The sequence below is a fragment of the Ailuropoda melanoleuca genome, chromosome 6 (genome assembly GCF_002007445.2).
Source record: "Ailuropoda melanoleuca isolate Jingjing chromosome 6, ASM200744v2, whole genome shotgun sequence".
In the NCBI taxonomy this organism is placed as follows: Eukaryota; Metazoa; Chordata; class Mammalia; order Carnivora; family Ursidae; genus Ailuropoda; species Ailuropoda melanoleuca.
In genome coordinates this window covers 38,647,848-38,675,372 of record NC_048223.1, presented here as the reverse complement: position 1 = coordinate 38,675,372, position 27,525 = coordinate 38,647,848, and the positions used below count along the sequence as shown (strand labels likewise).

The window sequence follows — 27,525 nt, the reverse complement described above, 5'->3', positions numbered from 1 at the left end:
TTTGCAGTTCCAACATGGTTCAGCTGATGCTGACACTGTGATCACAGAGATGCTTTGAGAACTAGTTGCACTGAAGTCACTGCTCCTCTGCATGCTTGTGTACCGTGCTCTGCGTATATCACCTTGGCTGTAATTATATACAAATGTTCTCTTGACTCAAGACGGTCTCCATGTATGCAAGGGCTCTGGCCATAGTGTCTATCAACCCACAGATAGCCAGAATTAATTCCACTGGTGGGAGGGAAACCAGGACCATGCTAGGTTGACCCAGCCTCTCTCGACTTCCCATACCCACTGCCTCCCTCCCCAGCTGTGGACTTGGATAAAGAAGGCAGAGGAGGTCAACTTCATCACCGAGATTAACTTGCTGAAACTTCCAAACTTGTGCGTTCATTTTGAAACAAGCAGGGAATCAAGCCTCTAAGAAGGTTTCTATCCCTCCATTTTGCAGTCATATTAGCTTGTGAAAACCAGCCTCCCTCCCCTCTGGAAATAGAGGAACAGATGGCCAACTGAAGGTTCGTGAAGGAGGCAGGGGAACCTCCCAGCTATGCGTTTCCTTGGCAGGGATTTCACGTCCAAGTCCACGCACAGCATGAGCCTGCCTCTCCCAGCATATTCATAGGCATTTTTTTATGCTCAAGAAATACTCATTCCTTTTAAAGTCATAAACAAAAAGGTAGTAAGGTGCATCACTTCCAAAACCTGGCAGAGAGGTACCTTAAGAACCCAGACAGAAAATAGCAAGTGTGTCGAACTGGGTGGAGCTAGAGTCCAAGCTGCTGCAGGGAACCCAAGGCAGCCTGCTCGGACTGCTTCAGGGACATGGATGGAAGTGGAGCTGGGAGAGGGGCAGCCCCAGCCAGCTGTAGGACTCCAGGGCTGCTGCCTCCAGGCACCTGGGAACCTGCTCCCTCTGTCCACTGGGAGAGCAGCAGGATGGATTCTTCGTGCATCATATCCCAGCAAGCAAAGCCAGCCACATAACTTATGGGGTCTAGTGCAAAATGAAAGTAGGAGCTGCTTGTTCAAACGTTATGAAGAATTTTAAGACAGCAACAGCAGAGAATAAAACCAAATGCAGGGCCCTTTTAAGTGCAGACCTTGTGCAACCACACACGGACCCTGCAGTGGAGCTTCGCGGGGCAAGGGAGGGACAAGGACATTTCCCTAGGACTTGCTGTGCAAAGTGATAGATGCACAGCATTTCATTTATCCTCGTTTTACAGACGAGGAAACTGCAGATGCTCAGGAAAGTGAACCTGCTCACCTTAAGGCATGTGGCTGCTCGGGACCTCCGCTGAAATTATATCCAGTTCTGGAGCTAAGTCCCAGTTGGCTGGCTGGTTGGTTGGTTGGTTTTACTTTTTCCATATCCACTTTCTTAAAGCAGTAACGGCTTGTAGGGCAAGCTCTTACGTCTGTTTTCAAATGTTATTCCCTCCAAAGCCAAAGTAAATATTTCATATAGTTTTTTTAATGAATGAAAAGATGAACAAATGGTGCAGATCCAGGTTCAGTTAAAAACAACAACAATGGCAGTAATAATGGTGGAAACATAGGAAAAGAAGAAGGAGAGGAGGTGAGAGGGAGGGGAAGAGTAAGAAAAGGGGAGAGAAGGTGGGAAGGGGGAAAGCTGTCATGCACCTACTGGCCACAACTTACCATTCCCCATCCTTGTTTTATTTAATCCTCACAACAACCATCCCAAATAGACCTTGTTTCTATGCCACCTTACGGATGAGAAGCTTACAGCAGTTTGTTAACTTGCCTGAGCTCTCCACGACCCGTAGTCTGCATGTAGCTGATGTACCACAGTCCTCCATGTGTCCTGTGTCAGTGAGTCTTACAGCCCGACTAATGGCCAGTCTACTCTTCCCCTCCAGGGAGGCACAGCGAAGTCACTTTAGTGCAAATAGTAATGGCAGGTGCCATTTGCTGAGCCCATTTACTGATTGCCTGCTATGCACCAGGTTTTTAAATCCTGTTTGTAATCCTTAGAACAATTCCCATGTTGTAGGTTAATATTCAATCCAAATGACAGGTGACCCAGCGGAGGCTGAGGAGGTAACTTGTCCAAGCAAATGGTCGGCCCTGCTTTAAATGTCATTAAAGACTCGTCATTCTGAAACCAGACCGGGTGTAGGTGCTTAATTTTCTTTCCTTGCAAAATCCTTTTGGTGTAGCAGAAACTATATATGAAAAGATGACATTGATAAGAGTGTGGGAAAACCAGAAAAGATACCATCAGCAGGCTGGAATTTGCGAGGAAATTGTGGAAGATTTGAAGCAGAAAGCATTGAGGTAATGGAGAAACCAGATGAGAGTAAACTGTTGTCCAAAGCAGGTTGTGGAGTCGGTATTTACAGACATGAGCACAGATGTTCCCAGGAGAGCCCCAGAGACTGAGTCAGCAGATGCAGAGAGCAGGGGTGGTCTCGGCAGGTCCCCAGGTAAGTCATGAAGAGCTGCCCACAGTACAGAGACCCCATCATTCCTCCTCATTCCCCAGGGAGGCAAAGAGCCAGAAGCACAGGCTCCCACCCGAGGTGAATACCTCAGGAGCTCTGTCTAAACAACCCAAAGAATTGGATTGGGAGGTCACCCAGAATGGATTCAGGGGCCATGCAGAGGCTCAGAGCCCAAGATAATTCCAGACGTCAAAAATCATAACTACACGAAGTTAACAAAAGAGAGCTCTATCCAGGAATAAAATATATGAAAGCCTTCAGTTCTCAAAGGAGAAGCCTCCATACGTTGGCATTTGTGGGAGTCTCCATCCTGCCTCTTTAACCCCCCACTCATGTATCCGAAAGCAAAGGTTGTTTGTCAGCATTCCCGAGTCAGACAGACTCAGGGTACCACATCCCAGCTACATATATGATCAAGCTAGCTCTTCACCAATAGATATGAACAGACAACTGAAGTATGAACAAGAAGGACCAGTGTACACTAACCCCGAGAAGTTAACACAAGGATTATGGTTGCCCGTGAAAACTTTCTAGTTGGTATCTTCAGAGAGATTCAAATGTATTGTGACCATATCAAAAGAACAGGTTTCTATTAAAAAAAAAATCAATGAATAGGAATCAATATTTGGAAAAATAAGATTCCCCCCCAAAAAAATGCAAGTTCTCAAAAGTAGAATAAACAAATGTGAAGACTGAATCAGTAAGATGGAAGATAATGTAATCTCCCAAAAAATATAGCAAAGGAAAGGTAATTTATAAAAGCCTCATATTGAAAATAGAAATGAGGCCAACCATTCATCACCACTGGGAGAGGGCGACTGAAATGGAGGTGAGGAGGGAATTAAAGAAAAAGATATAGAAGAAAAAAATAAGAACAAAATGTTAAATTATGTAAAGGAAATGAGTAGGAAGCTAAATAAAAGAAAATTAGATTTATATATTCAGATTGAAAGGCCCCAATAAATGCCAAACAATACAGGTGTTTTTCATAACTAAGGAGAATGTACCCCAAAAAAGCAAGGGCAGTGAAAAATAAATATGTAACCCCCTTCTTTGACAGAAAGCAGGAGAAAATTGCCTGGACTCTACTGGTGCAGAATCAATTGGAATTCCTGATTATCGAAAGATACCTAGTAAGCTGGGATTTATTTACTTGTTGAACAGTATCTACCAAGAAACCGCAGCAATCACCTTACTCAACATCTCTCTGGAAGTTCTAGGATGGGAAATATACGCAAGAATAAGTATTAGAAGTGGAGACAAAATTGCCATTACTAGCAGTTGATAAGAAAGTCTATCTGTTTAAAATAATCAGTTGAAAGTCTTAATGACTCCTAAGAAATTTGGTATGCTACAAGCTCAAAATCAAAATGGAAAATCCATTCATTTTTCTTCAAACCAGCATTAACAACTAGGACATACCTAAGAATGTCTTTATCAGGAAATGTGCAATCCAGTGTGAGGGACATGCAAGCATTATGGAAAGACAAATGAGGATATTTAAATAAATGAAAGGCATGACATTTTTTAGATAAGAAGACTCAATGTTGTAAAGATGTCAGTCCAACTCAAGTCAGTTCCGATCATATAAAAACAGGACGTTTTTTAAAAATGACAATTAGCCAGTCCATTCTAATATCCTTCTTGGGGGATTAGTTGCAGGTTACTTAAACTCTCTTAGACACAGTCTCTTCATTTGTAGTATTGTGATCATAATGAAACCTACTTCAAAGGGTAATTTTGAGAATTAAATGTAAGCACTTTAGCACTGTGCCGACCCACAGCGGACCCCAGAATATTAGTTTTTATTATATATTAAGTGTACCTGTGCATTTGTGTATCCAAATATATATATGGTAATGTCCAATGAAGCAGAGCGTACAATAACAAAAATTAGGACAGCCCCAAATTGCCATTAATTTTATGATTACATACAACACACTGTATCCATAGCATGGAAGAATATTCATAAAATTTATGACATCTGTAATCCGACATGGAAAAAGCAAGTCACAGAAGAAAATGTGTAGGATAATTCATGTATTCAAGAATATTGAAATATTAGATCAATAGGTGATTGATATTTTTAAGTACAAGTAAATATTAGTAACTTCGCAGAAATTGTTCTGGGATCATGCACACCAAGCTGTTGCCAATTGTTTGGTGGAATATTAAGAATGGTGATAAAAATTATATAAAGTGATTTTCTTTCTTTATTATAAATACATTGGTCCCCCCTTATTGGGGGGGAATATTCCAAGAGCCCCAGTGAATACCTGAAACTGTGGGGAGTACCAAACCCTTTATATGCTATGTTTTTTCCTAGACATACATATCTATGACAAGATTTAATTTACAGAGTGGGCATGGTGAGAGAGTAATAATAATAACTAATGATAAAATAGAATAGTTATAGCAATTTATCATAATAAAAGTTATGTGGATGTGGCCTGTCTCTCTCAGATTTTCTTATTTTCCTGTACTCACCCTTCTTCGTGTGATGACATGAGATGATAAAATGCCTACACAGTGAGATGAAGTGAGAATGACGTAGGCAAGGCGACACAGCGTTAGGCTACTTTGACCTTCTGATGATCTGTCAGTAGGAGGGACATCTGCTTCCGGACCCCAGGGAGCTGAAACCTTGGAAAGTACAACTGTGACAGGGGGGACTACTGTACAGCCATATCATTTGAATTTTTTTTTAAGATCATCTATTGTTTATTTTTTGACTGTTAAATAGAAAAGCACAGACAATTTCTTGAGGGTCTCATTGGGCTTTAGGAGGTCCTGGTGCCAGGGGAGCAGCTCTCACAAGTCTTTTCCTTCCTTAACCCCAAATACAAGCCCGTCCAGCCACACATGCTCCCTTCTGGCTTCTCTCCATTCTGATCTGAGCTTCCTGTCCCTGGCTCCCTGAGGCCAGACTTGCCCCAAGACACACAGCTCCTGGCAGCCCTCTCATGGGAGGCTGCTCCTGGCACTGTACCCCGCACCCCATGGTCAGAAGGTGGAGAAGGGTCCTGCAGACACCTGGGGCTGCCTCTTGGTGGTTAGTCCATCCTCAGATGTAAAGTTGCTTGCTGTTCAAAGCCTTACGTCATCTAGCCCCTGCATCCTCTCTGCCTCAGATTTAGCTAATTCCTCAGCCACAATCACACTCCTGCAATTATGAACCACATCTGTTTCCTGGAATCTATCATGTGTTTCTTGTTTCTGTATCTTTGCCCTTGCTTTTCCTTCTGACCAGAAGACTCCTCCATTTCTCCTACAGCCCCTCTCCCTACTCAACTGCTTACGCTGCTTCCCTGCACTCAGACTCTGAGATGGAGAGTTGCCTGTAGGGAGTTTCCTGAGAGGCGCTCTTGAGGACAGCCCCTAGAAGAGACCTGGAAAGCAGGAGGGAGACGATGTTCACCTTCAGTCCAGTGACAACAAAGGGCTCAGCCGGCTCCTTGGGGAGCTCTGAAGCTAAGGTGGCCCATCAGGTTGTTCTGAATTGAGCAAAGAGTGTGGGGGCTCTACCTTCACATCTATCAACCATGCCTCAGGAGCGAAGGAAGGCCCCTAGATGAGGTAGATCTCTTCCCTAAGAGCTTGCCACCAGCCGTGTCCCAACAGCAGAGGGATGAGGCAGTTAACCAGGCTGCACACCACAGCTGCTCATTAGACCAGGGGTCCACACATGACATCCCACAAGCCAGATCCAGCCCACTGCTGTTTTTGTAAGTAAAATGTTATTGGAACACATCCGTGCTCATTCATTTGCGTATTGTCTGTGGTCACTTCACGCTGTACCACCAAGTAGCTGTGGCAGATATCATATGGCCCACAGAGCCTAAAGTGGTTATTAAATGGCTCTTGACCGAAGAAGTTTACTAACCCCTGCTCTTTACCTTACGTATCACCCTGTAACTAGTGCCTGGAAATGGAATTTTGGATGAATGACAAATGAATTCACGGATGGATGAGTGAATCAGGTGGACTTGAGTTCGATTCTTGGCTGTGCCATTCAAAAGCTGTGACCTTAGGCCTATTGTTTAACCTAAGTCTCAAGTTTCTCATCAAGAACATGAGATTGATATTATTTCCTTTTCAGGGTTGTGGTGAACACCAAGTAAGAAAGCTTAGATGGATTACCAGCACAGTACCTGGTATTTACTCTGTTCACTTAAGTGAGTGCCATCAGGTCTATTCAAAATTAATATGACATTTTGGGGCGCCTGGGTGGCACAGCGGTTAAGCGTCTGCCTTCGGCTCAGGGCGTGATCCCGGCGTTATGGGATCGAGCCCCGCATCAGGCTCCTCCGCTGTGAGCCTGCTTCTTCCTCTCCCACTCCCCCTGCTTGTGTTCCTTCTCTCGCTGGCTGTCTCTATCTCTGTCAAATAAATAAATAAAATCTTTAAAAAAAAAAAACAAAATTAATATGACATTTTTAAAAAGCCTGGAATCCTCCTTGGGTAGAGTAGATGTTAGTGTGTTTGTTTTATTTAAAAAAATGAAATGAAATGAAATAAATAATAAAATAAAATAAATAAAATAAAAATCTTAGCACCTGCCAGAAATGCAGGACCTTTTCTGCTACGTGAATGTGACATATAGTCCTGATGATTCTCAGAGGTATCATGCTTTTGTATCTGGCCCAGATTCTAATTAATTGGAGCAAACCAGAACCCAGAAATGAAAAGGGATGTAATTTGGAGGTGACAACTCATAAGTCGTAGCTGTTCAGAATTCCATTTCATTAACTAGTATAGCCATGCTGCAGGCCAGCCCCAGGAGACTGTCCCCATGACAAGATTTCTAGAGAAGACAGTCGCTAAACATTTGATGGGGCTTTTGCTGCCTTTGTAGGAGCAACCTTGTTAACACCATTGTATTTAGGTGAGGTAGCAGCACTAGCTGCTATGAACCACCAAAGCTTAATGGCATACCATAGAGAATAACTATTCTCGCTCATCCACAAGTCCAAAGTGGGTGTGTTTGTTTCTATTGCTGCAAAACAAAATACCACAAATTTAGCAGCTTGAAACAACACATATTTATTATCTCCCAGGTTCTGTGGGTCAGAAGTCTAGATACAGGTTAGTGGGCTCCCTTGCTTAGCATCTGACCGGGACAAAACTGAGGTGTCAGCCAGCTCTTCAGTCTCATCCGAGGCCCGGGGTCCTCTTCCAAGCTCACTGGTTGTTGGAAGATTTCAGTTCCTTGCAGGTGTATGGCTGAGGCCCCATTTTCTTGGGGCCAGGGGCTTCCCAAGGTCAGTAGGATGGCCTCCCTCCAGTCTGCTAGGATGGAGTTTTAGATAACATAGTAATCTTGGGAGTGATGACCCCATCACCTTTCTCATATAATGTGTCCTAGCCAAGACAGTGCCTCATCATATTCTCAGGCCCTGCCACACCCCAGAGGAGGGGTTATGTACTTGCACCCCTAAGGTCTTCCCTTCTTCTGTGTCTCTCCTACTTCCCATCATTCTCTACCAGGGGTCTCTGTCTGTTTAGGAGACCCTGTTGATTGCCTACTCCATGGTCATTTACTCCTCTTTCACCTTTCTAATTAAATGCTAATGTTGCTTTAGTATTGACCCTTCTCTGCAAAGCCCCATTCTTCAGGAAACACTCTGCTCAGCGCAGGTACCAAGGAGGTAAATCCTGATTGATCTAAGCCAGTCGTGGCAGTTTCATTCTCTTTGCCAGTGTTTGGTTTAGGAGGGAGTGTGTCACCATTCTGGCCAACGAGAGGAGGGAAGACTGATGATGAGCTGCTGGAAAAGGTTCTCCATTCAGGCAGAACAGATAGAAGGGAAGATGCCAATACTCTTCTGCTGCTCAAGATTTGCAAACAGGCAGCCATTTTTTGACTATGAAGGAAGCCAACTTTAAGGCTGGGATGAGGAAGGCAAAGTAAAATGATGAAAAGAACTTGAGTTCTTTGTGATGTCATTCTACTGCTGAATTAGCCATCCTTAGTGTCTCCCTGCAAGCCAGGTTCAATCTGGGTTTCCTAATACCTGCAGCTGTGGGAACTAGTGTGTGTGTGTGTGTGTGTGTGTGTGTGTGTGTGTTAAACTTAAATTGTGGCACCTACGCTAGATCACAGTGAATCAGTGCAAAATACTGTATTTCCTTTACTTAATATTCTATAGTTGGAAATATTAATAACTATTGTGATGATGAAGATGACAACAGGTACCTCTGTCCAGGGAATGATGTCAAAGTCACCAACAAGAAATTTGCAAAATCCATTGATGCTGATTTTACTGAATGACATCTAGAGAATGGAAATATAGATTTGGCCTATTTCCTGCAGTCTTCCAGATTCAGTGCTCCCCAGTTTGAAAATCCAGACCAAGTGTGCCAAGACAGACTTTGGAGGAGCTGTTAAATGATTTGGTATTTAGATCCTGAAGGAATGCCTCCTTCCAGTCCAGATCCTGGAAGCACAGTGGTCCAAATTGGAATTTATTTGGTTTATGCATATTAAGGTTGTAAGGAGGTAAATAGAATTCATGCTCAGGCTCTATTAGCATTGGGCCAATGGTGTTGATTTTTCCAACATAAAATGTATTCTAAGCGCTGTAGTATTTTGATTTTGGGTTTTTGTTTTGTTTTGTTTGTTTGTTTTGGTTTGGTTTGGTTTTGCTTTTGTTTTTGCCATAAACCTATGCATCCCAGCAGTATGGATGATATGAACCAAGTAGTCCAAGTCAAGCAAACTCTTGGGGAATTGTGTCCATCAAAGATTCAATTGGCTTGTAATGCTGAGAGCAATTCATCTGCTTCTGCACAGTGACTGTGACTTGAAAAGTATCTTGTATACACTCAGTTCATTCAGGTGCATCTGGAAGAAGAAATAGAGGAGGCAAGTCTCACATTAAATTATCAAGGTAAAATACTCCAGATAAATAGCTCCATAAAGCCAAATAGAATGAACATTCAGCTGGCAGAATATGGAGAGAAGTGTCAGCCTTACATTTATATTTTATATAAATCCAATAAACAGATGAGGCAAAACAGATGAGGCATTTGGAAAAAAAAAAGATTTGTTCATTTTCATAGAGTCCTATTGCTTGGGATAGATTAGCAGTAAATCTCTAAAAAGAATGGAATTTTTCTTTTCAAGGTGTATGGAAATGAGAATTGAGGGTAAAGATCATCTGGGGTGGTCTATTTATAGCGAGAGTGATTTGCTGAGGGTATTTGTCATTCATTCAGGAGGACAGCCAGCTGTGAACCACGGCAGGCATTGGTAGTAAAAGCCAGCTCTTGGGAAAAAAAAGAAAAAAAAATCTTTCCATTCTTGAAAAGCATTAAAAAGGGATGTTATCAAGTCAAAGGCAGGCGAGACAGCCAGTGAGGGAATGAGAAAATTTAAGGCACTTTCTGTATATAGGCGTGCACGCACTATCGATGGAGATTTACTGGTCTGTGTTTATCAGTGCACGGATGTGAAGATATGTGTTCAGTGGATTGTGAGTCTCTGTATTGCATGCGTCTGTGAATGTAGTAAATAATGGCTCATATTTATTAGGTTGCTACTTTGTCCCAGACTCTGTGCTAAGAGCTTAATGGAGATTATGTCTGAATTATCCCCACAGCCTGTGTTTTCCATTCACGAAGAAGTTAACAAACCTATTAGGAATGGAAACCAGAATGCAGACCCGGCAGCTTGACCGTTTCAGGGCAGTCCACTCCCCAGAGCCCCTCTCACTGATTCCATTACCGTGCTGCCTAGCAGCCTTGTTTATGTGTGTGTTTGTATGTTTTTTGTTTGTTTCAGAGAAAATCTTGGAGGGAGGCAGTTCTCTCTATTGTCTGCAGTAAAATACAATCAGTACATTTCTCAGACTGAGGCAATTGACCAGACAAATAAATAACACCCATCTTTTTGGTCACATATCAATGGGCTCAGCCACAGAATGAGTTGAAAATCTAAAATCTCAGGATGTGTGTTTGTAATTCCAGACTGATATCTGTCTTCATCTTCAAGCCTATTTTATAACCTGTGCAGTTCATTCTGGAGCCTTGCCAGCTGGCCTCTGGCTCATCAGAACAGTTTGGGGTGATGTTTGGGACTATAAATTTAGGGAATTTGAACTCTCTGATTACCACATCTTCACATGGGTATCTAATTGTTATCTCAAAATTAACCCAGCCAAAACAATTGCCCTGTAGTATCCTCCTCCCCCTCAGATGTGCTTCTCCCCACTCTCTGTCAACTCAGTAAATGCCACTCCTCAAATGGCGACAGCTCAGGACAAGACCTTATCTGTATCTTTTTCTTCTCTTGTCCTTCCCTCAGTCTGTTCTGGTCACTGATACTCAAGCTCCTCAGCATTCCTCAGATACACACAACGTACTCCCATCTCAGGTTGAGAGGATGCCAGGAGCAAAGGGTGCTGATGGGGGATGTTTTAAGGTGCTTTTAAAGAAATGTCCAGGAAAGGCAGGCGGGGGATGCCTGGGTGGCTCAGTCAGTTAAGCGTCTGCCTTAGGGTCATGGTCCTGGGATCCTGGAATGGAACCCCACAGCGGGCTCCCTGCTCATCAGGGAGTCTACTTCTCCCTTTCCCTCTGCCCCTCTCCCATGCTTGTTCTCCTTCTCTCATTTGCTCTCTCTCTCTCAAGTAAATAAATAAAATCTTAAAAAAAAAAAAAGGGCAGTATTTGGCCAACAGAGATTTAACCCCATTGTAGGAAGTGAGACCATGGCAACTAAGCCCAGGAGAGAGTGTGCTCCAGGGTGAGGTCTTCAGAGGTCCATATATCTTCATGAGGCCAAGGGATGCAGGCTTTGCAGGCAGCATGCACCATGCTTATGCACGGGAAGGCATAAGCATGGGCTTTGCAGTCTTGAGGGACCTGGGTTTGATTCTCGACTCTGCTGCTTGCCATCAGTAGACACTTGGCCTTTCTGAGCCTCAGTCTCTTCATATTTCAAAATTTTGCAGTGATTTGCTTTCCTGCGGTAATATTTTGGGTTTGCCAAAAATCTGCATATAATCTTGGGAGTATGGCATATACACGCTGTACCAGTTAAAGATATCAGCTGGATGAGTTAAAGATAATTTTGGTTAAAAGTGACAAAAAAAAAAAAGCCAGACTTACAATGATAAACAGCTATGGGTTTGTTTTTCTCACATTACAAGAAATCTAGAGATAAGAAGTTGCTGGCCTTGGCCCAGCTACTCAGCAAAGCCATCAGGATTTTCCTCTTCTCTGCTCTTTCACGATGGCCTGTTGCTTATGTCCTCTTGTTTAGGGCCCTGAGAAGGCAATATGGTGCTGTAACTTTAGACATCATGTCTATGTGTAAGATGAGAAGGAAAGAGAGAAAGACAGGGCCAAACAAGTCTTCCCTCTTTTATCAGGAAAAGAACTCTCGGGAGACATCTGTACCGGATGTACATTTCCTTGGCCAGAACCATGTCACGGCCATTTCCAGCTGTAAGGAAGGCTGGGCACACTGCTGTTCCACGCCAAATGGAGATTGTGTAAGAAAAAGAGAAGCAGAAACCGGAAGTTGGGTATGTAGCTAACAGTGTCTGCCAGCTAAAAGTCCTATAAGGAAAAAAGACTGAAAACTGCTTTGGGAGAGGTACAAAATTGATTGAGACCTAATCCAATGTATAAGGAATTTACAAATCTTGTGGTAAGGAGACATAAAAAGAGAGTGGATTATAATGTCTACATGTTCAAATAAGAACTGTACTTGGAATACAAGCATTATGTTAGAGTAGACCAAAGAAGAAATTAGTTCTTGTTCGAACAATGAAGAATCTTCATTGATCTTTGAGTACTTCCTGTGTACCAGGCATGTCAACATTAATTGCTAACATCTCCCCAGTGAACAAGGCAGAAAGCCTGCCTGCATTTGTGGAGCTCACATTTTAAGAAGGACATAGACAACAAACAAATAAATAATTCCAACTGTGACAATCCTGACATAGCAGGTGGCTTTCTGAAAGGGGGAGAGGGTGTTCCCAGGCAGAAGAACAGCATTAGCAAAGCTCAGAGGCAGGAAAGTGCACCCTTGCTAGTCACTTGTAGCTGAAATATAGTGTGAGGATGGAGGGGCATGGTAAAACTGGGCTGTCTGCAGATGTCCAGCTTGGTTAGAGTGAGCAGAACTGACTCCTGGCTTCACCACTTACTTGTACCATGTCCTGTCCCACTCTGACCCTCAGTATCAACATCTATAAATTGGAATAGTAATCTATCATAAAGTTGTAGAGTGAGTTTAATGGAAGTGTTCATGTAATGTCTGCCACACAGTAACTTCTCCATGAATGAAATCTGGTTACCAGCAATAATGCTCTGTTCTTTGTTCTTCTTCCTTTGAAAACTGCTAAGTTAGCCATCCCCCCTGAAGCCACCCTTTTCCCAGTTCATAGAACATTTTCAGTTACATGTAATGATATAAGACTGCACAATAAATGGAATAAACTAACTCATGCTGATTAAAAGATCCATTTGGACTAACTCTCTTATTCATTCTTTCATTCAGGACCTTTTAGCACCTGTAATATTCCACTTATTACTCTAGACAAGCACTGCCCAATGAAAATATAGAGGTACATATAAAAGTTTAAGTTTTCCAGTTGCCCCATTAATACAAGTTTTAAAAAAGCTGGTGAAATTAATTTTAATATATTTTTAAACCCAATATATCCAAAATACTGTCATTACAATATGTGATGGATATAAAAAATTAATACGGAGATGTTTAACATTTTTTTCCTTTGCACCAAATCCCCCAAATCAGGGTGTATTTTAATGCAGCACGTCTCAGTTCAAGCCAACTACATTCTGAGCACCCCACAGCTATGTGTTGCAGTTGGTTCCATATTGGGCAGCACAGCTCTGTCCACCAGAATGAATGAAACAGACAAAATACTGCTCTTAAGGACTTTACATTCCAGTGAGAATAGCCAGCCTTGCCTCTCTAGAGTTTTTTTAAAGAATTTATTTTTTTCATTTGAGAGAAAGAGATAGCAGAGTGAGAGAGAGAGAGCACGAGGCGGGTGAGGGGCAGAGGGAGAAGCAGACTCCCCGCTGAGCAGGGAACCCAATGCAGGGAACCCAATGCAGGATCCTGAGATCATGACCCAAGCTGAAGGCAGATGCTTAACCAACTGAGCCACCCAGGCTCCCCTGTATTTTTTTCATTAATTGGGGTGCAGACTTTATGTGAGGATTTTGGTATGGTGACACCAAAACTACACAACAGAAAACCTGTTCTTCATCTCCTACTATTTCCAGCAGAGTAACCTGCTCAATTTTCATTAAAATTCTAAATATTGATCCACTATTTCACTATTAGACATTTATAGCTCTATTGTACAAACAGAAACCCCCAACCTCTTGCCAGACGCCCTGCAATTAATACCAGACATAAGCCACACTAACCTTCTCTATTTTGGTTTGCTAGTTGTCCTGCTCAGTTGTGTAACTACAACCCCCAAATCTCATTGGTTTGTCCTCGCAAATGTTTACTTCTCACTCACGTCAAAGAACAATGTCAAACACGTGCCAGAAATTGTTAATGTCATAAAACCCACCAATATTGTCTCATATGGTTTATGATGACTGGGTCTGTTTAAGAAATTTTCCCTACCCAGGTGCCAAGATACTCTCCTACATCTTCATTTGTTAGCTTCCTTCTTCCACATTTAGATTTTTAATTCAACTGTGAATGTGTGTGTGGTATAAGGAGAGGAAGAAACCAAATTTGTCTTTCTCTGTGTAGTGCTAATGTTTTTCTGACAAACCGTTGTAACACTCACATGGTTCTACACACGCCCACACCCTGTTTCGGGGTTCTATGTATAATTTGAGTCCTCTGCTTTATGTAGTTTTACATAAATATCACATATCTTTTTATTCCTGTGACTCTGTAGTATGTCTTCAAATCTGGTTGGGATATCACCATCTTTACTCTCCTTTTTTAATAGTTCTTTTACTCTTTATTCTGGTCTTTTAGTCTGTAGGGTAGTTTTTATACTCAGATGTTAATTTGTTCAAAATATCCCATTGAAATTATATCGAATTTTTACAGTAACTTGGAGAGAATTAACTTAGTAAAAAATAATAGGTCATGCCATCCATGAACATGGAATACCTTTCTATTTATTCGGGTCTTTTTATATGTCCTTTAATAGAACACTTAAAATTGCCTACAGAAAAGTATCCTTGCTGCTATCAGCCCTTCTCTTGAGTTCCTTATATCGACTCTTATATTTTTATATTCAGTGTTTCCACATCTCTCATTGGTTCTCTGTGACAGCTTGCCTATTTCTGCATCATGCTTACATTGTCCCTTAATCCTTTAGGATATTTATTATGCTTATGTTAAATTTACATCCTATTCTGGTCCATTAATTTTCTTCTCTGTGTTGTTTACCCTGTGAGCTACTATTACCCTGGGAGTATTTGCTGCCTTGGCTGGTGATCTGTACCTGATGGGAAGCCCATCAGGTGCAAAAGCCCAAGCTATACAGCATATTCCTGGTGCATTTTAGAGGGGACGGATACACCAAGAGCAGCCAGCCTCTGGTATTGTTATCTGGACTCAACCATTCCCTGTTTACAGTCCCCCTCTCCTAACCAGTCACCCTTCTCTTCAGGAGACTCATCCACACAGGGCACTTCTTTTATACCAAGAGCTGCCATATAGTCTACATGTAGAGGGGAAGCCAGGGAGGAGTTTGGGCAAATCTTTTTCTTGCCCCCCATGATACCACATATCCAGAGATCCTTGAGGTTACTCCATGGCCCCTAACTGGCCCCCAAGCTGGCATTGCTTCTTCAGTCTCTGCATGGATAAGAGTGTGAGGACAATGAGCTTCCTGAAGCCATGTAGGAGAGGAAAAGGGCCTAACAAAAAGTGTTTCCTTATGTGTCCCATGGTGTTCAATTCTCTTCCAAGTTTAAGCTATTTTTTTCAATACAATGGAACCCAAAGACCTACTGGTTTCTCTATTTTCCTATGTTGGGGGAGCCTTCTACCTCCTTCCTGTGTATGTGGCATATCCAGTGGTTGATTCAGGAGAATCAGGTAGCACAGTCTCTGTTTAGTCTTCATTTGGTGAGATATAGTATATTTTAGGCACACACATAGACACACGGTGATACACACATACACACTCACAAAAATTTTCTATTGTTTGCTTTACTGTTTATAGCCAGAATTTTTCAGAACAATGTAAGTAATGGTCTGTTCCTAGAATAAGCCCTCTTTGACCACAAGATATAATCCTTTCAACACATAGATTTATTTGATTTGCTCAAATTGTGTTTAGAATGTCCCCCTCTGTATTCAGAAATAAAATTAGTATGTAGAATGTGGATATTTGTACACTTTGGGGACCATTTTCCTCATAAAGTTCTAGCAATGGTATTTATAATACAGTGAAGAAAGAACAAATTAGAAAGTCACCCATTTGTAACTATGCTATGATATAGCTTATAAAGTACAGAATTTATTTGTTCCTTAAGTTTGGGGGGAAACTTGGCCAGAGAACACTGGATCCAACCACATTTTTGCAGTTGATTATTTAGAAATCATTTCCCATATTTCCTATGGCAATTGAGCTAATTCGTTATGCTGCCATTTCTAAATCATTCTTAGCAATTTATATTTTCTTGGAAGTTATCTTTTTAAATTTAACGAAATGTTCAAGGATATTATTAGTAAAGGATTGCAAATCACTTGAGTTTGTCATTATGCCTCCTTTCTCATTCTCCATTTTGTGTGTTTAGTAGAGATATTTTCTTTTCCTCTTGATTAGACTAAATATTTTCTTTTTTCATATTTTTCGATAAACTAGGTCTTGATCTATTCTCTGGTTTTTCTTTAACTTCTGCTTTTATCTATTAAACCCTGTCTTGTTCCTTTTATTTTTTAAGTTACATTCTTAGTTTGCTAATTTTCACTATTTCATTTGTAACAATGAAATCTTTTATGGCTTTGAAGTCACTGCTAAATATAACTGTGATTTTAGCCCCTAAATTTTTATAATTATTAATTTCATCACTATTTTCTGAATACTCTAAAACAGAAGCAGGTGTGTTTGCACCTGCAACCTGATGAGATAGTGGTAGGGTTTCATTTCCAAATGTTTGGGTGCTTTTATGCTGTTATTTATTTACCTTCCGGTTGTTAAATGCTTTTCCTATAGCTCTGTGTTCATTGTCTATGCCCTATCTAGTTATCTATATTGAGCTCATTGAGGATTCCTTTGTGGTTGCTTATAAGATAATATTTGTGTTTCATGGGCCCTCGAAAAGAAAATGTATTTACTAACATGTAGAGAACTTAATACTCTCAATTAAATCAACATTACACATTTAACTATTCAGAAATTTTATGCTTTTACAATGTTACATTTATCATGGATTGAAGAAAATCAGGTGTTTAACTACTGAATCATGTCATTCTATTTCTTTTTACAATTTAAAAGTTTTATATATTCTAATGTCGTATTTTTTGTGCAAAACAGCTCACAACTGTTTATACTTCATTATGGATTTCACCAGTCACCAATAACTTCCCATTCTGTCCCACTAACTTTTTTAAACTTAAATTCTCCTCTGTAAGACAAACCGCAAGAGACTCGTAATCATAAGAAACAAACTGAGGGTTGCTGGGGGAGGGGTATGGGAAGATGGGGTAACTGGGTGATGAACATTAAGAAAGGCACATGATGTAATGAGCACTGGGTATTATATAAGATTGATGAATCACAGATCTGTACCTCTAAAACCAATACTACATTATATGTTAATTCATTGAATTTAAATTTTAAAAAATTCTCCTCTGTGTAATATTAATACTGCAAATATCCCTCTCCTTTGCTGACATTTGCCATTCTCTTTGCTCATTCTCTTATTTAATCTCTAGAAATTATTTTTGTTTTGGTGGGGCTCTTCTAAAGTACGTTTTAAATTTAAGAACAGAATCCTTTAACATTTTTTGACATACATGTGATTTCATCATTGTCATTTTATTTTCTGTTTCTGGAGGTTTTCATGCTCCTTGCCATTTTCTTTTTTTTTTTTAACTGTTCTTTACTATATACATTATTTTTCTAATAAGTTGAAGACAATACAATTTTTAGAATGTACTAAAATTTTAAATTTTACTAATATTAAAACTATGTGCTTTGAATCACTACTATTTGGAATAGAATAGCACATCAGTCAGTCTCCTTTTTATCCTGAGGATAATAATAATAGCACCTACCTGATAGGACAGATTGCAGATCAAAGTGATCGTAGATGTAAAGTATGTGACACATAACAATACTCAAATGTCAGCTATAACTAATACCATTGCTGTCCTTGTTACTTTTCCTCCATATGAAATGAGGAAATTAATACAACCTGATTTCCTCCTCCAACTCCCCCCACCCCACTGGCCTCCACTGTTGGTGTTTTGTTACTACAAATCATGAGATTTTTGTTACTATTCAAACACTTCTAGGGGGCGCCTGGCAGGCTTAGTCAGAAGAGCTTGCAACTCTTGATCTCAGGATCATGAGTTCAAGCCCTACGTTGGGTGTAGAGATTATTTAAATAAGTAAACTTAAAAAAACACTGCTCAATTATTTGTCATCTGTTTCATTATGTACTTATAACAGGTGAATTTTCTATGAGAACTGTTTGTACCAGTCATTTTAACTTAAACATGTTTAAATTATTTCAAGCACAAGTCCTTTTATGTCTCATGTTTTCCATATTTTCCCATCCTTTGTTTTCTGTGCTAATGAATGGTAATCTGTCTGGGTTTAAGAATACTTGGATCATAATTTTCTCTTACAGTGTTTCATGTGGTAGAAGAGAGATTTGAAGTGAGACTGAGGTCTCTTTTTCAGGGATGACCCCTTTTCTTGCCCGTATGCTCGGATGTCCTTCTTTATTTTTGACACCTTACCATTCTGACAGGATACTTCAGCATGCTGGCAGGAGGACAGATGTCTCTTTTCACTAGGCTGACCCAGTACATGGTGATTCCCTCATTGACAGATTTGGATTTGTTTTCCTTATTTAGCCAGGAACTCTCTCTTTGAGCAGTGCAGCTGCTCTAGTCATTCTGGACTCAGTTGCTTCTTTATAGCTTCTACTAATGTGATCTTCTCTAATGGTTTTCAAAATTACTGTATCCTCACTTTGTATTGTGTGGGAGACTCGCCCACATATGCTCCCACATCACTGAATCACCTTTCTGCAAAGCTAGTCCCTCTTGCTTTTACTTTTCCTGTTGTTTTGAATTTTACTGTGCTATTACTGGTTGCTACAGATTCTTTCCTTAACTCTTCCAGATCTCTCCCTTGCTAATCTAGTTTGATCACTTAAGTTTGCTTATCTTGTTTTGCAGAGATTGTATTTCCTCAAATGTATTGAGAGCACCAAGTAGAGAGTACATAAAATATACTGTTAATTCTAGTAGTAAGCATTTTTATAATTATGTTCTTCCTTTACTACATGAGTGTTATAATCTTTACTCATTTTAAGTTTTAGAAGTTTTCAGAGGCACCATATTATTGGTTTGTGTTTTATGTCCTTTCATTTCTAAATGAAAAGAGTTTTTCAAGATCTGGAATTTGTACCTAAACATAGTGAGAAAAGTCTCCTGTGATCACTTTAATATTCCTGTTGATGTTGCTAAAGTCCTTATATCTTAAGCTAGATGGGAGGTCAGTGTAAGTATATATCATGAGTTAAGTGATACAACAGCCTCAAGGACCACAGATTAAGCAAATAGTAAGTCCTCAGTACATGTTGGCCATTATCAGCAGTAGATGATAAACTTGACTCCAGAAAATTTTTAATTCATTCACTGTAAACACATTCTGTGAATAAAGTCAAAGATAAATGACAAGTGGAGAAAAATGTTTGCTACACAAATATAAATTTATAAATCTATAAAACATTTGCATATCAGTAATGAGATTCGTAATCTACTAGAAAAAAATTATCTTGAGCAGTTAATTTCTGCTCATTTATTCCACATAAATCAGCTTATCAACATATAAAAGAAATTTAGTCCTGCTAATCATTAAATATGGAAAGTTTTTAGAGTTTGTATATCGTTTGTTATCCATAAAATTGGCAAATACTTAAAAAACATAACAGATCTGGCTGAGATGTGGAGAATGGGACTGTGAATTTAAAAATACATATTTGGCCAAGCAAATCTACTTCCAGCACTAAAGCTCTTAGGTATCTTTGTGTATATATACAAAGATGTATGTGCAAAGTGTTCACTCTGGTATTGTTTATAACTGAAAAGATACTAGTAAGGATAACAATAGGCCGCTGTAACAACGAAGCCCAACAAGTACTCAGTGGCTCAAGAAATATTTATTTCTCTCTCGCACAGTCTTCAAGGAAAACTGTTCAGATAAGCAGGGCAACTCTACTCCTTGTGGCCTTTCAAGGACCCATTTCCTTCCAAGATGCTGCTCTGTCATCCTCTAGCATGGCCATCATCTCAATGCTCAAAGCAGAATCAACACCACGTCCATATTGCAGTTGGTGTGGAAGGGGAAGAGACGACAGAGCAGGCAGGCACACAGCCTAAAGGCCTAGTTTCAGAAGTGACACATACCATGTCCTCATATTCCATTAGCAAGAATGCCGTCCCATTTGGACAATTATGTGCTGAAAGCTTTGGGAAATGCAATCTAATCATATGCCCAGGAAGAAAATGAAAATGGATTTTGGTAAACAAATGCAAGTCTCTGTCTCAAGAAAATGCTAGAAACAAGCAAGTAATGAATCATGGAACATTACATCAAAAACTAGGGGATGTACTGTGTGGTGACTAACATAACATAATAAAAAATTATTATAAAAAGCATGAGGAGAGGGAATAAAGAGATACTTGAGTTGAGAGATTTAAAAAAAAAAGTGGAAAGAAAAAAGTCATAGTCACTTGCTTAGTTCCTGGGCCTGAGTCAATTTTCAGATCCATATGTATTGATGGAAGAGGTAGCCACGACTCTAGAAGGAAGAACCCTGCAACATACCCTGTAATGATTCCCCACTTAAAAAATTTTAATTTTAAAAATTAAAAAAATTAAGAAAATGCTAGAAACAATCGAATGTCCATCAAAAGCACAGTCTGGTACCTCCATTTTATGGAATATTAGATGGCAAGTAAAGAATGAGTTAAATCTCCTATACCATTAGATATGTATCATAGAAAGATCCCAACATACATTATGAAATGGAAAAGCAAGATACAGAAAAAAATGTGCACAATATATTCACATTTGTGTTTTTCAAATGAGGATGTGCTCTACACTTATATGCAGATATATACACAGGACATTTCTGGAAGAAGAAGCTGTTAAGGTTCAACTCAGAGGTGAACTAGGGATCTAATGTGAGAAGAAAACTTACTTTTCAGTAAGTCCCTTTTTGTATTGTATGATTTTTTTTTTACCATAGGTATGCTTCATTATTAATATTTTAAAGTGTAAATATATAAACATGAATAAGTTCCTCCCTTGCTTAATACTTGGCAGAAATTGTTGCTATAAGATAGTTTCCAGCCTGATTGACACGTTTTTCAAGCTCCTTTCTTTTCAGGTCCCTTTGTACCTTTTTATGCCTTAAACTTGAAGGTCCCTTCCTGTGCTGTTCCTCATTTTCCTACCTTTGTTCATCAGTAGTCTATCAGCCTAAAATACTCCTCCGAAAACCCTAGTATCCTGTATTTTACGTTATTCTTTTTTTTTCTTTTCTTTTCTTTTCTTTTCTTTTCTTTTCTTTTCTTTTCTTTTCTTTTTTCTTTCTTTCTTCTTTCTTTCTTTCTTTCTTTCTTTCTTTCTTTCTTTCTTTCTTTCTTTCTTTCTTTCTTCTTTCTTTCTGGCATGCAAGACTGAGTTTTTTAGTGCCGTAAAACCAATATCATGGATCTGTCCGTGTATCTCCCCAAGATGAAAACGAGGACAAGGGTCAATGTTATGCCCCTCCTCTTCCCTAGCAGAATGGATAACAAATAGTAGGGAGTTAATAAATATGTCTTGAAGTGAAAAAATCATTTCACCTACTTAATTTAAAAAACATTTACTAAGTGACTATGAGATTCCTCTCTTAAATAGCTTCTCTAATCCTTAATTTTTTTCCCAACTTTTCTCTTTTGTCCTGTGTGTTTTCTTCCAACTAATTTCTGTCCCCTTTTCCTCAAGGACACTAACTTTAGAGTCCAACCATGCACATATTAACCAGGGGAAAAAATGAAACATTTTTTAATTAGTAAAGGAGTACATCTGTATGAAATCATGGACTTTAATAGCTATACAGATAGAAAAATAAATATGGATATGTGTGTATGGGTGTATGAGTACTCATGAATATGATTCTTGGTTCTGTCCACTGAGAGAGCTGCAGGTCAATGACACCACAGTAGCAATGAACACATCTAGCACCCAGATACCCGTTTGTAAGAACCATTACAAAATAAAACTAACCAGCCTTCTTTGGATAAATGACTGGCCACAAGACCAGAACAGGGAAAACACAATATATGTCCAGAGAGCCCTATAGTGTGAGAAAGTAAGCAAGTGTTCAGAAGTGATTGGGGCATGTTGAAAAGGACACAGATGCCAATCTAAAGGAGCTCACAGTGACCGAACCTGGGACAGTTTGAGCAACAATAGCAAATTGTAACTCATAGAGTATAGCACATATCCATTAACCCACACTAATAGAAATGAGTGAATTGAGAAATTGAGTGAATAAATAAATAAATGAAGGAGAATTCTACAACAGACTGCTAACTAATAAATATAGGACTGATGGAAATGAACACCACCATTAGGCAAACACCAGGTAATTAGTGTTGTAGGCAAGAATCACCAATAGATATTGAAATTAGAAGGCAAATGTATGAGAAACATGATATTTGCACCATCTCAAGGTATTATCCCTATATGAAACTCATTCATTACAAATAAAAAAATATGCGGTAAATTTACAGTGGAGCAGTCTGGCCAATATCACCTTAATCCAGCGACCAAAGTTAGTATCGCCAGCAATGGGACATATTTGGCATCAGGTGCCTCCTAATGTGCTGCACTGAGAAGAACGCATCATTTTTGCCCTATTGTTACGAACAATATATAAAGTCAGTCTAATGAGAAAACATCAGACAAACCCAAATTGAAAGACATTCTGCAAAATACTGGCCAGTAGTCTTCAAAAGGGTCAAGGTCATGAAAGACGGATGAAGAACCTGGATTGAAGAGACCAAAGAAACATAACTAGATGCAATATGGAATGGAATCCTGGATTGGATCCCGGACCAGAAAAAAAGACCTTCCAGGACAACTGGAAAAATTCCAATAAGGTCTATAGATTAGTTAGTAGTTTTATATCAGTGTTAATTTACTGGTTGCAGGCAGTTTTACTATGGTTATGTAAGATGTTAACATTAGGGAAAACTGGGTGAAAGATATATGGGAGACTACTATTTTGCAGCTTTTCTAGATAGCTAAAATTATTTTTATTTTTTTCTTAAGAAATATGGTTATTTATTTTTTATTATGTTCAGTTAGCCAGCATATAGCACATCATAAGTTTTCGTTGTAGTGTTCAACCATTCATCAGTTGCATATAACACCCAGTGCTCATCCCAACATGTGCCCTCCTTAATACCCATCGCCTGGTTACCCCATCCCCCACCCCCTCCCTTCTGTAACTGATTGATCTACTCAGGTGCCCCACTAAAGTTATTTTTAAATAGAAAGTTGAAAAAAAGAAATAAGCATTCAATTTATCATTGAGTTACTCTCTGGTAGGTCAGGGGACTCAGAGCCCTGCTGAAGTGGAAAGTTCAGAATAATCCTCCAACACCTAATGGTTAATGTTTAAAATCCATAGGTTTTTTTCCCTTGTTTGGTCATCTAACTGGGGTTTTTTTCTTAATTATCCAGAAGAAGCAACGTCTTTGTTATTCATTTGGTAAAGGAAACTGCCCTGATCTAATCTTTAGCTAGATACATCGCTAAACCCGGAGAAAGCACCCTATGAGGCTGTTAAAAGGAGTTGGGACTCTTACTGCTTGCTGCTCTGATTCTCCAAGCGGCCTTTAAAGCTGCAAGCTGTTTAATCGAAAACCATTTATTAGGTTCCTGTAAATCTAACGTGCAGATTTAGGGGTGCTCTGCCGTGGTTTGAAAATGAAAAGTCAAGGATCATACTCAGTGTATAAAATACACAAAGGATTCACCATATAAACTGACTCCATCTAGAAGCCACTTTTTTTCAAGGCTTAAGTAAGTTTTTCCTCAGTAAACCAATACAAAAGAGCAGAACCAGGCTGTGGAAAAAGTGTTCTGATGGGAACTCAGAGCTTGGGCTCAAGTTCTGATCCTGCTAGTAATTACATGGTATATCTGAAAATACATCTCAAATAGGGATACGGATACCAATGTATGAGTTGTGCTGAACCCCACAGGGTCTTACCCTCCTCTAATGTGGTTGGTGGAATTCTGTTCATTGCCTCTGACATTTTGGGCAGATGTCACAGCTCTCCTTGTTGGTCATAAGAGTCTCATTTTCAGGTAATAGAAGTTCACTCCATTTGAAGCATGATGCCATCTGACAGTCATTTCACTGCCCTTCTGTTCATCTACCACCAACCCTCTCCTTGCCTCCACCCACAAACACCCCAGCTAAGGCCTCGCTAAGCCTTTGGTGGGGAACCTGCCTTGGCAAGATGAGCTGTGCTCTCTTTTTTCGGTCAGCCTCCATCTTCCTGATTTACTCTCCACCTTTCACCCTTACTGTCCCACTTCTGAATCAACAGGGAATTTGGCACACAGGAGCTCTGGGAGGCCTCAATCATGTCCCACTCTGAAAAAGGAGGAGGAGAGCCGACACTCCAAATGCTGTGAGGGCTGATGTGACTGATTGGGAAGTCTGTGAGCCTGTGGAGCTCCTCACCTCCCTCCACATCCGTGAGCGTCACCTGTCATGACTGCCCACCTGCACAGCCTCCCATGCCTTCCCCCCACCAGCAACACCATGGCTCCCTGGGCCCTGCTCTGCACAGCCTCCAGTCAGCCAAGGCAACCTTCCCTCTGGGCTAGCCTTGGAAATAAGTGGCTGAGAGCCCCCAAGGATGCATTTACAGGCCTTATTCTGGCTGCTGAAGGTGTCTTGAGGCTGCCTGGCATATTGTAACTGCTCAAGAATATATAGGGTACTCATTTATGGAACATAAGAAATAGGAAGATCAGTAGGAGAAGGAAGGGAAGAATGAAGGGGGGGTAAACAGAAGGGGGAATGAACCACGAGAGACTGTGGACTCTGGGAAACAAACTGAGAGCTTCAGAGGGGAGGGGGGTGGGGGAATGGGATAGGCCGGTGATGGGTATTAAAGAGGGCACATATTGCATGGTTCCATGGGTGTTATATGCAAATAATGAATCATGGAACATTGCATCAAGAACTGGGGATGTATTGTGTGTTGACTAATATAACAAAATAAATATTATTAAAAAATAAATAAAATGACAATGTGAAAAAAATATATATATAGGATAAGGAAAATTTTCTGGAATTCTCCAAAGGATGCTGGGGTAAGCAGTTATTTTCTGGTGGTTAAGTGCACCCAAGCTTTACAGTCAGCTGCCTGGGTTCATTCTTTCCATATTTCTTGAGCACCTATCATGTACCAGGCTTTGTGTGACGTTCTGAGATACAGAAGTTAATAGGACTGAAAATTCTCTGCCCCCCCCCAATGGAGACTACCTTCTGGTTTGGGAGGCATATAGACAACAAGTGAATAAATGAGTATATAATATAAAATAGAAAGTCAGAAATAGGTATCATATGGCTCCTGATATGATCTATTGAGAAGGTCACAGCGTCACTTTTGTAATATTTCTGCCAAAAACGTGTAACCCATATCTGTGAAGAAACATCAGACAAGCTGAGATTGAAGGACATTCTACAAGACAGTTGTTCCGTACTATTTAAAATAGAAATGTCACAAAAGAAAAGAGAAGTTAAGACACTATTCCAAATTAAATGAGACTTAACTACACTTATCGCAGTGAGCACTGAGTAATGCATGGAACTGTTGAATCCCTATGTTGTACTCCTGAAACTGTTATAATATTGTATATCAAGTATACATCAATAAAAAAATATACATGAAAACCGAAAGCAGTGCATAACCCTAGATTAGATCCCAAAGCAGATTTTTTCATGCCTTGAAAGGTATTACTAGTATAATTCTCAAAATTTGAATATGACTTGCATACAAGGTAACAGTATCTCATCAATGTAATTTATCATATTGAGTTTACACTAACAAAATATCTTTGTTCTTGGGAGATACACACTAAAGTATTTAGGGATAAAGGATCATGACATCTGTAGTTCATTCCCAAATAGTTCAGTAGTGAAAACTGTAGCACCAATGACAACTATCATAATAATAGCTGTTATTTTAGGGAGAATAATAAAAAGCAAATATTGCAAAACATTAACAATCGGCAAACCTGAGCATAGGGCATGATCAGCATTCGTGGAACTCTACTTGCCAATTTTGTGGGGTTTAAAGTTTTTCAAAGTAAAAAGCTTAAAAAATAAAGCAGCATAAGCGTTCTAAAGAGGGTAGGAGAGATGGAGCATGGGGGTCAGGAAAGGTCTCTTGTGACATGAGCAGAGAGCTGATGGAAGGGAGGAGTTAGTGAGTTCTGCAGAGGGAAGAGCATTGCAGGAAGAGAGAACAGCAGCCCTTACGTGGCAGTGTTCCTGGTGCTTTTGTGGAACAGCACAGAGACTGGGGGCTCTGGGGCACTGGGGCAGAGTAAGTGATAAAGAATGATCCCAGGTCAGCTCCCGTAGGGCTTGGGAAGCCACAGAAAGGATGTGAGGTGTGTTTTAAGTGTGATGAGACACTATGGTAAGGTTCTGAGGAGAGCAGTAAAATGGCCTGACTTTTCATCTGCAACAATCACTTTGGGCGACTTTGCAGCAAGCAGAGTACAAGGGGGCAAGAAAATTGATTGCAGTTGATACATTTTTCAAGAAGTGGGTGTGCAGGTGAGATAGGATGTCAGATTGGTCTGGGATAATGGTAGTGGAAGTGATGTGAAGCAGGTGAACCCTACCCATATTTTGACACTCTTGTTAGCTAATATATTGGCTCATGGACTGGATATGCAGTGTGAAGGGGAAACTGGAGTCAAGGGTAATTCCCAGGTTTGAGGCCTGATAAAATTAGATAAAGTGGGGCATGCCATTTACTGACCGGTAGCATGGCGATTGAGGAAACTAGCTGGAGAACTGCCTCCTGGGCCCTCAGGGGTGCGAGGGTCATCAGCTCAGGGCCTTTATAAGAATCCAGCTCTTCCCTATGTTTTGCCAAGGCCCCACCATCAACTGCAGTTTCCAGTGCCTTCTCCATACAACACTTGAGAGGAAGCCCGAGCAGACAGGTGCTCTCTGTGACCTGCACCCACCGTGGCTTCATCCACCAACAAGGGGCAGTCTGGGGGTGCTGGGGTACATTTTAGAACCGACTCAGAGCCTTCACAGCTCCCTCTGTCTGGCCATGAGGGCTGACATATATACTGTAGAAGAAGCTCCCTCCCCTTGCATGTCCTTTGGTCATCTTAGGGCTGTCTCCTGGTTTTCTGAGTGAGGAGGAGTTGGTTTCAGGACGCAAGGTCAACAGGAACACACTCATCTGTTTCCTTCAGTTCCAAACCCTCACACTGCAGACTGGCCTGATGTGCTCTCACGCCCATTCTGGTTCGTTGACCCCAGCTCCTGCCAAAGCCAGGCAGGCAACTCTACCTAACTGCTGGAAGATAAGGCTGCACGAATAGGTTATAAAGGGAGAGACTCCAGGCCGTAACACCGGGGGAAACAGTCAGAGTTGGTGTGCTGTGGAGAGAAGAGGGAATACAGGAGACATTTTCAAAGGAAAAGAGATTAGCCTTGGTTACTGGTAGAAAATGGGGTTTATGATTAGAGAGAGGAAAAACTCAAGGAGTCCTCTGCTAGGAGATTGCTCCAGGTC

General features: G+C 40.4%; 1 protein-coding gene across 5 annotated transcripts in view; it reads left to right on the top strand.

The window, feature by feature from the left end:
• STAC (SH3 and cysteine rich domain) overlaps positions 1-27,525 on the top strand; it is a 159,371-nt gene that overhangs the window by 20,063 nt on the left and 111,783 nt on the right. For 3 of the 5 annotated variants that reach the window (XM_034662261.1, XM_019794556.2, XM_019794557.2), the window contains exon 2: positions 11,846-12,001. The exons of the other annotated variants lie outside the window; for them this stretch is intronic. In XM_034662261.1, the coding sequence (XP_034518152.1) occupies positions 11,846-12,001 (156 nt within the window). The remainder of the gene's footprint in view (positions 1-11,845; positions 12,002-27,525) is intronic. 5 annotated transcript variants of the gene reach the window in all.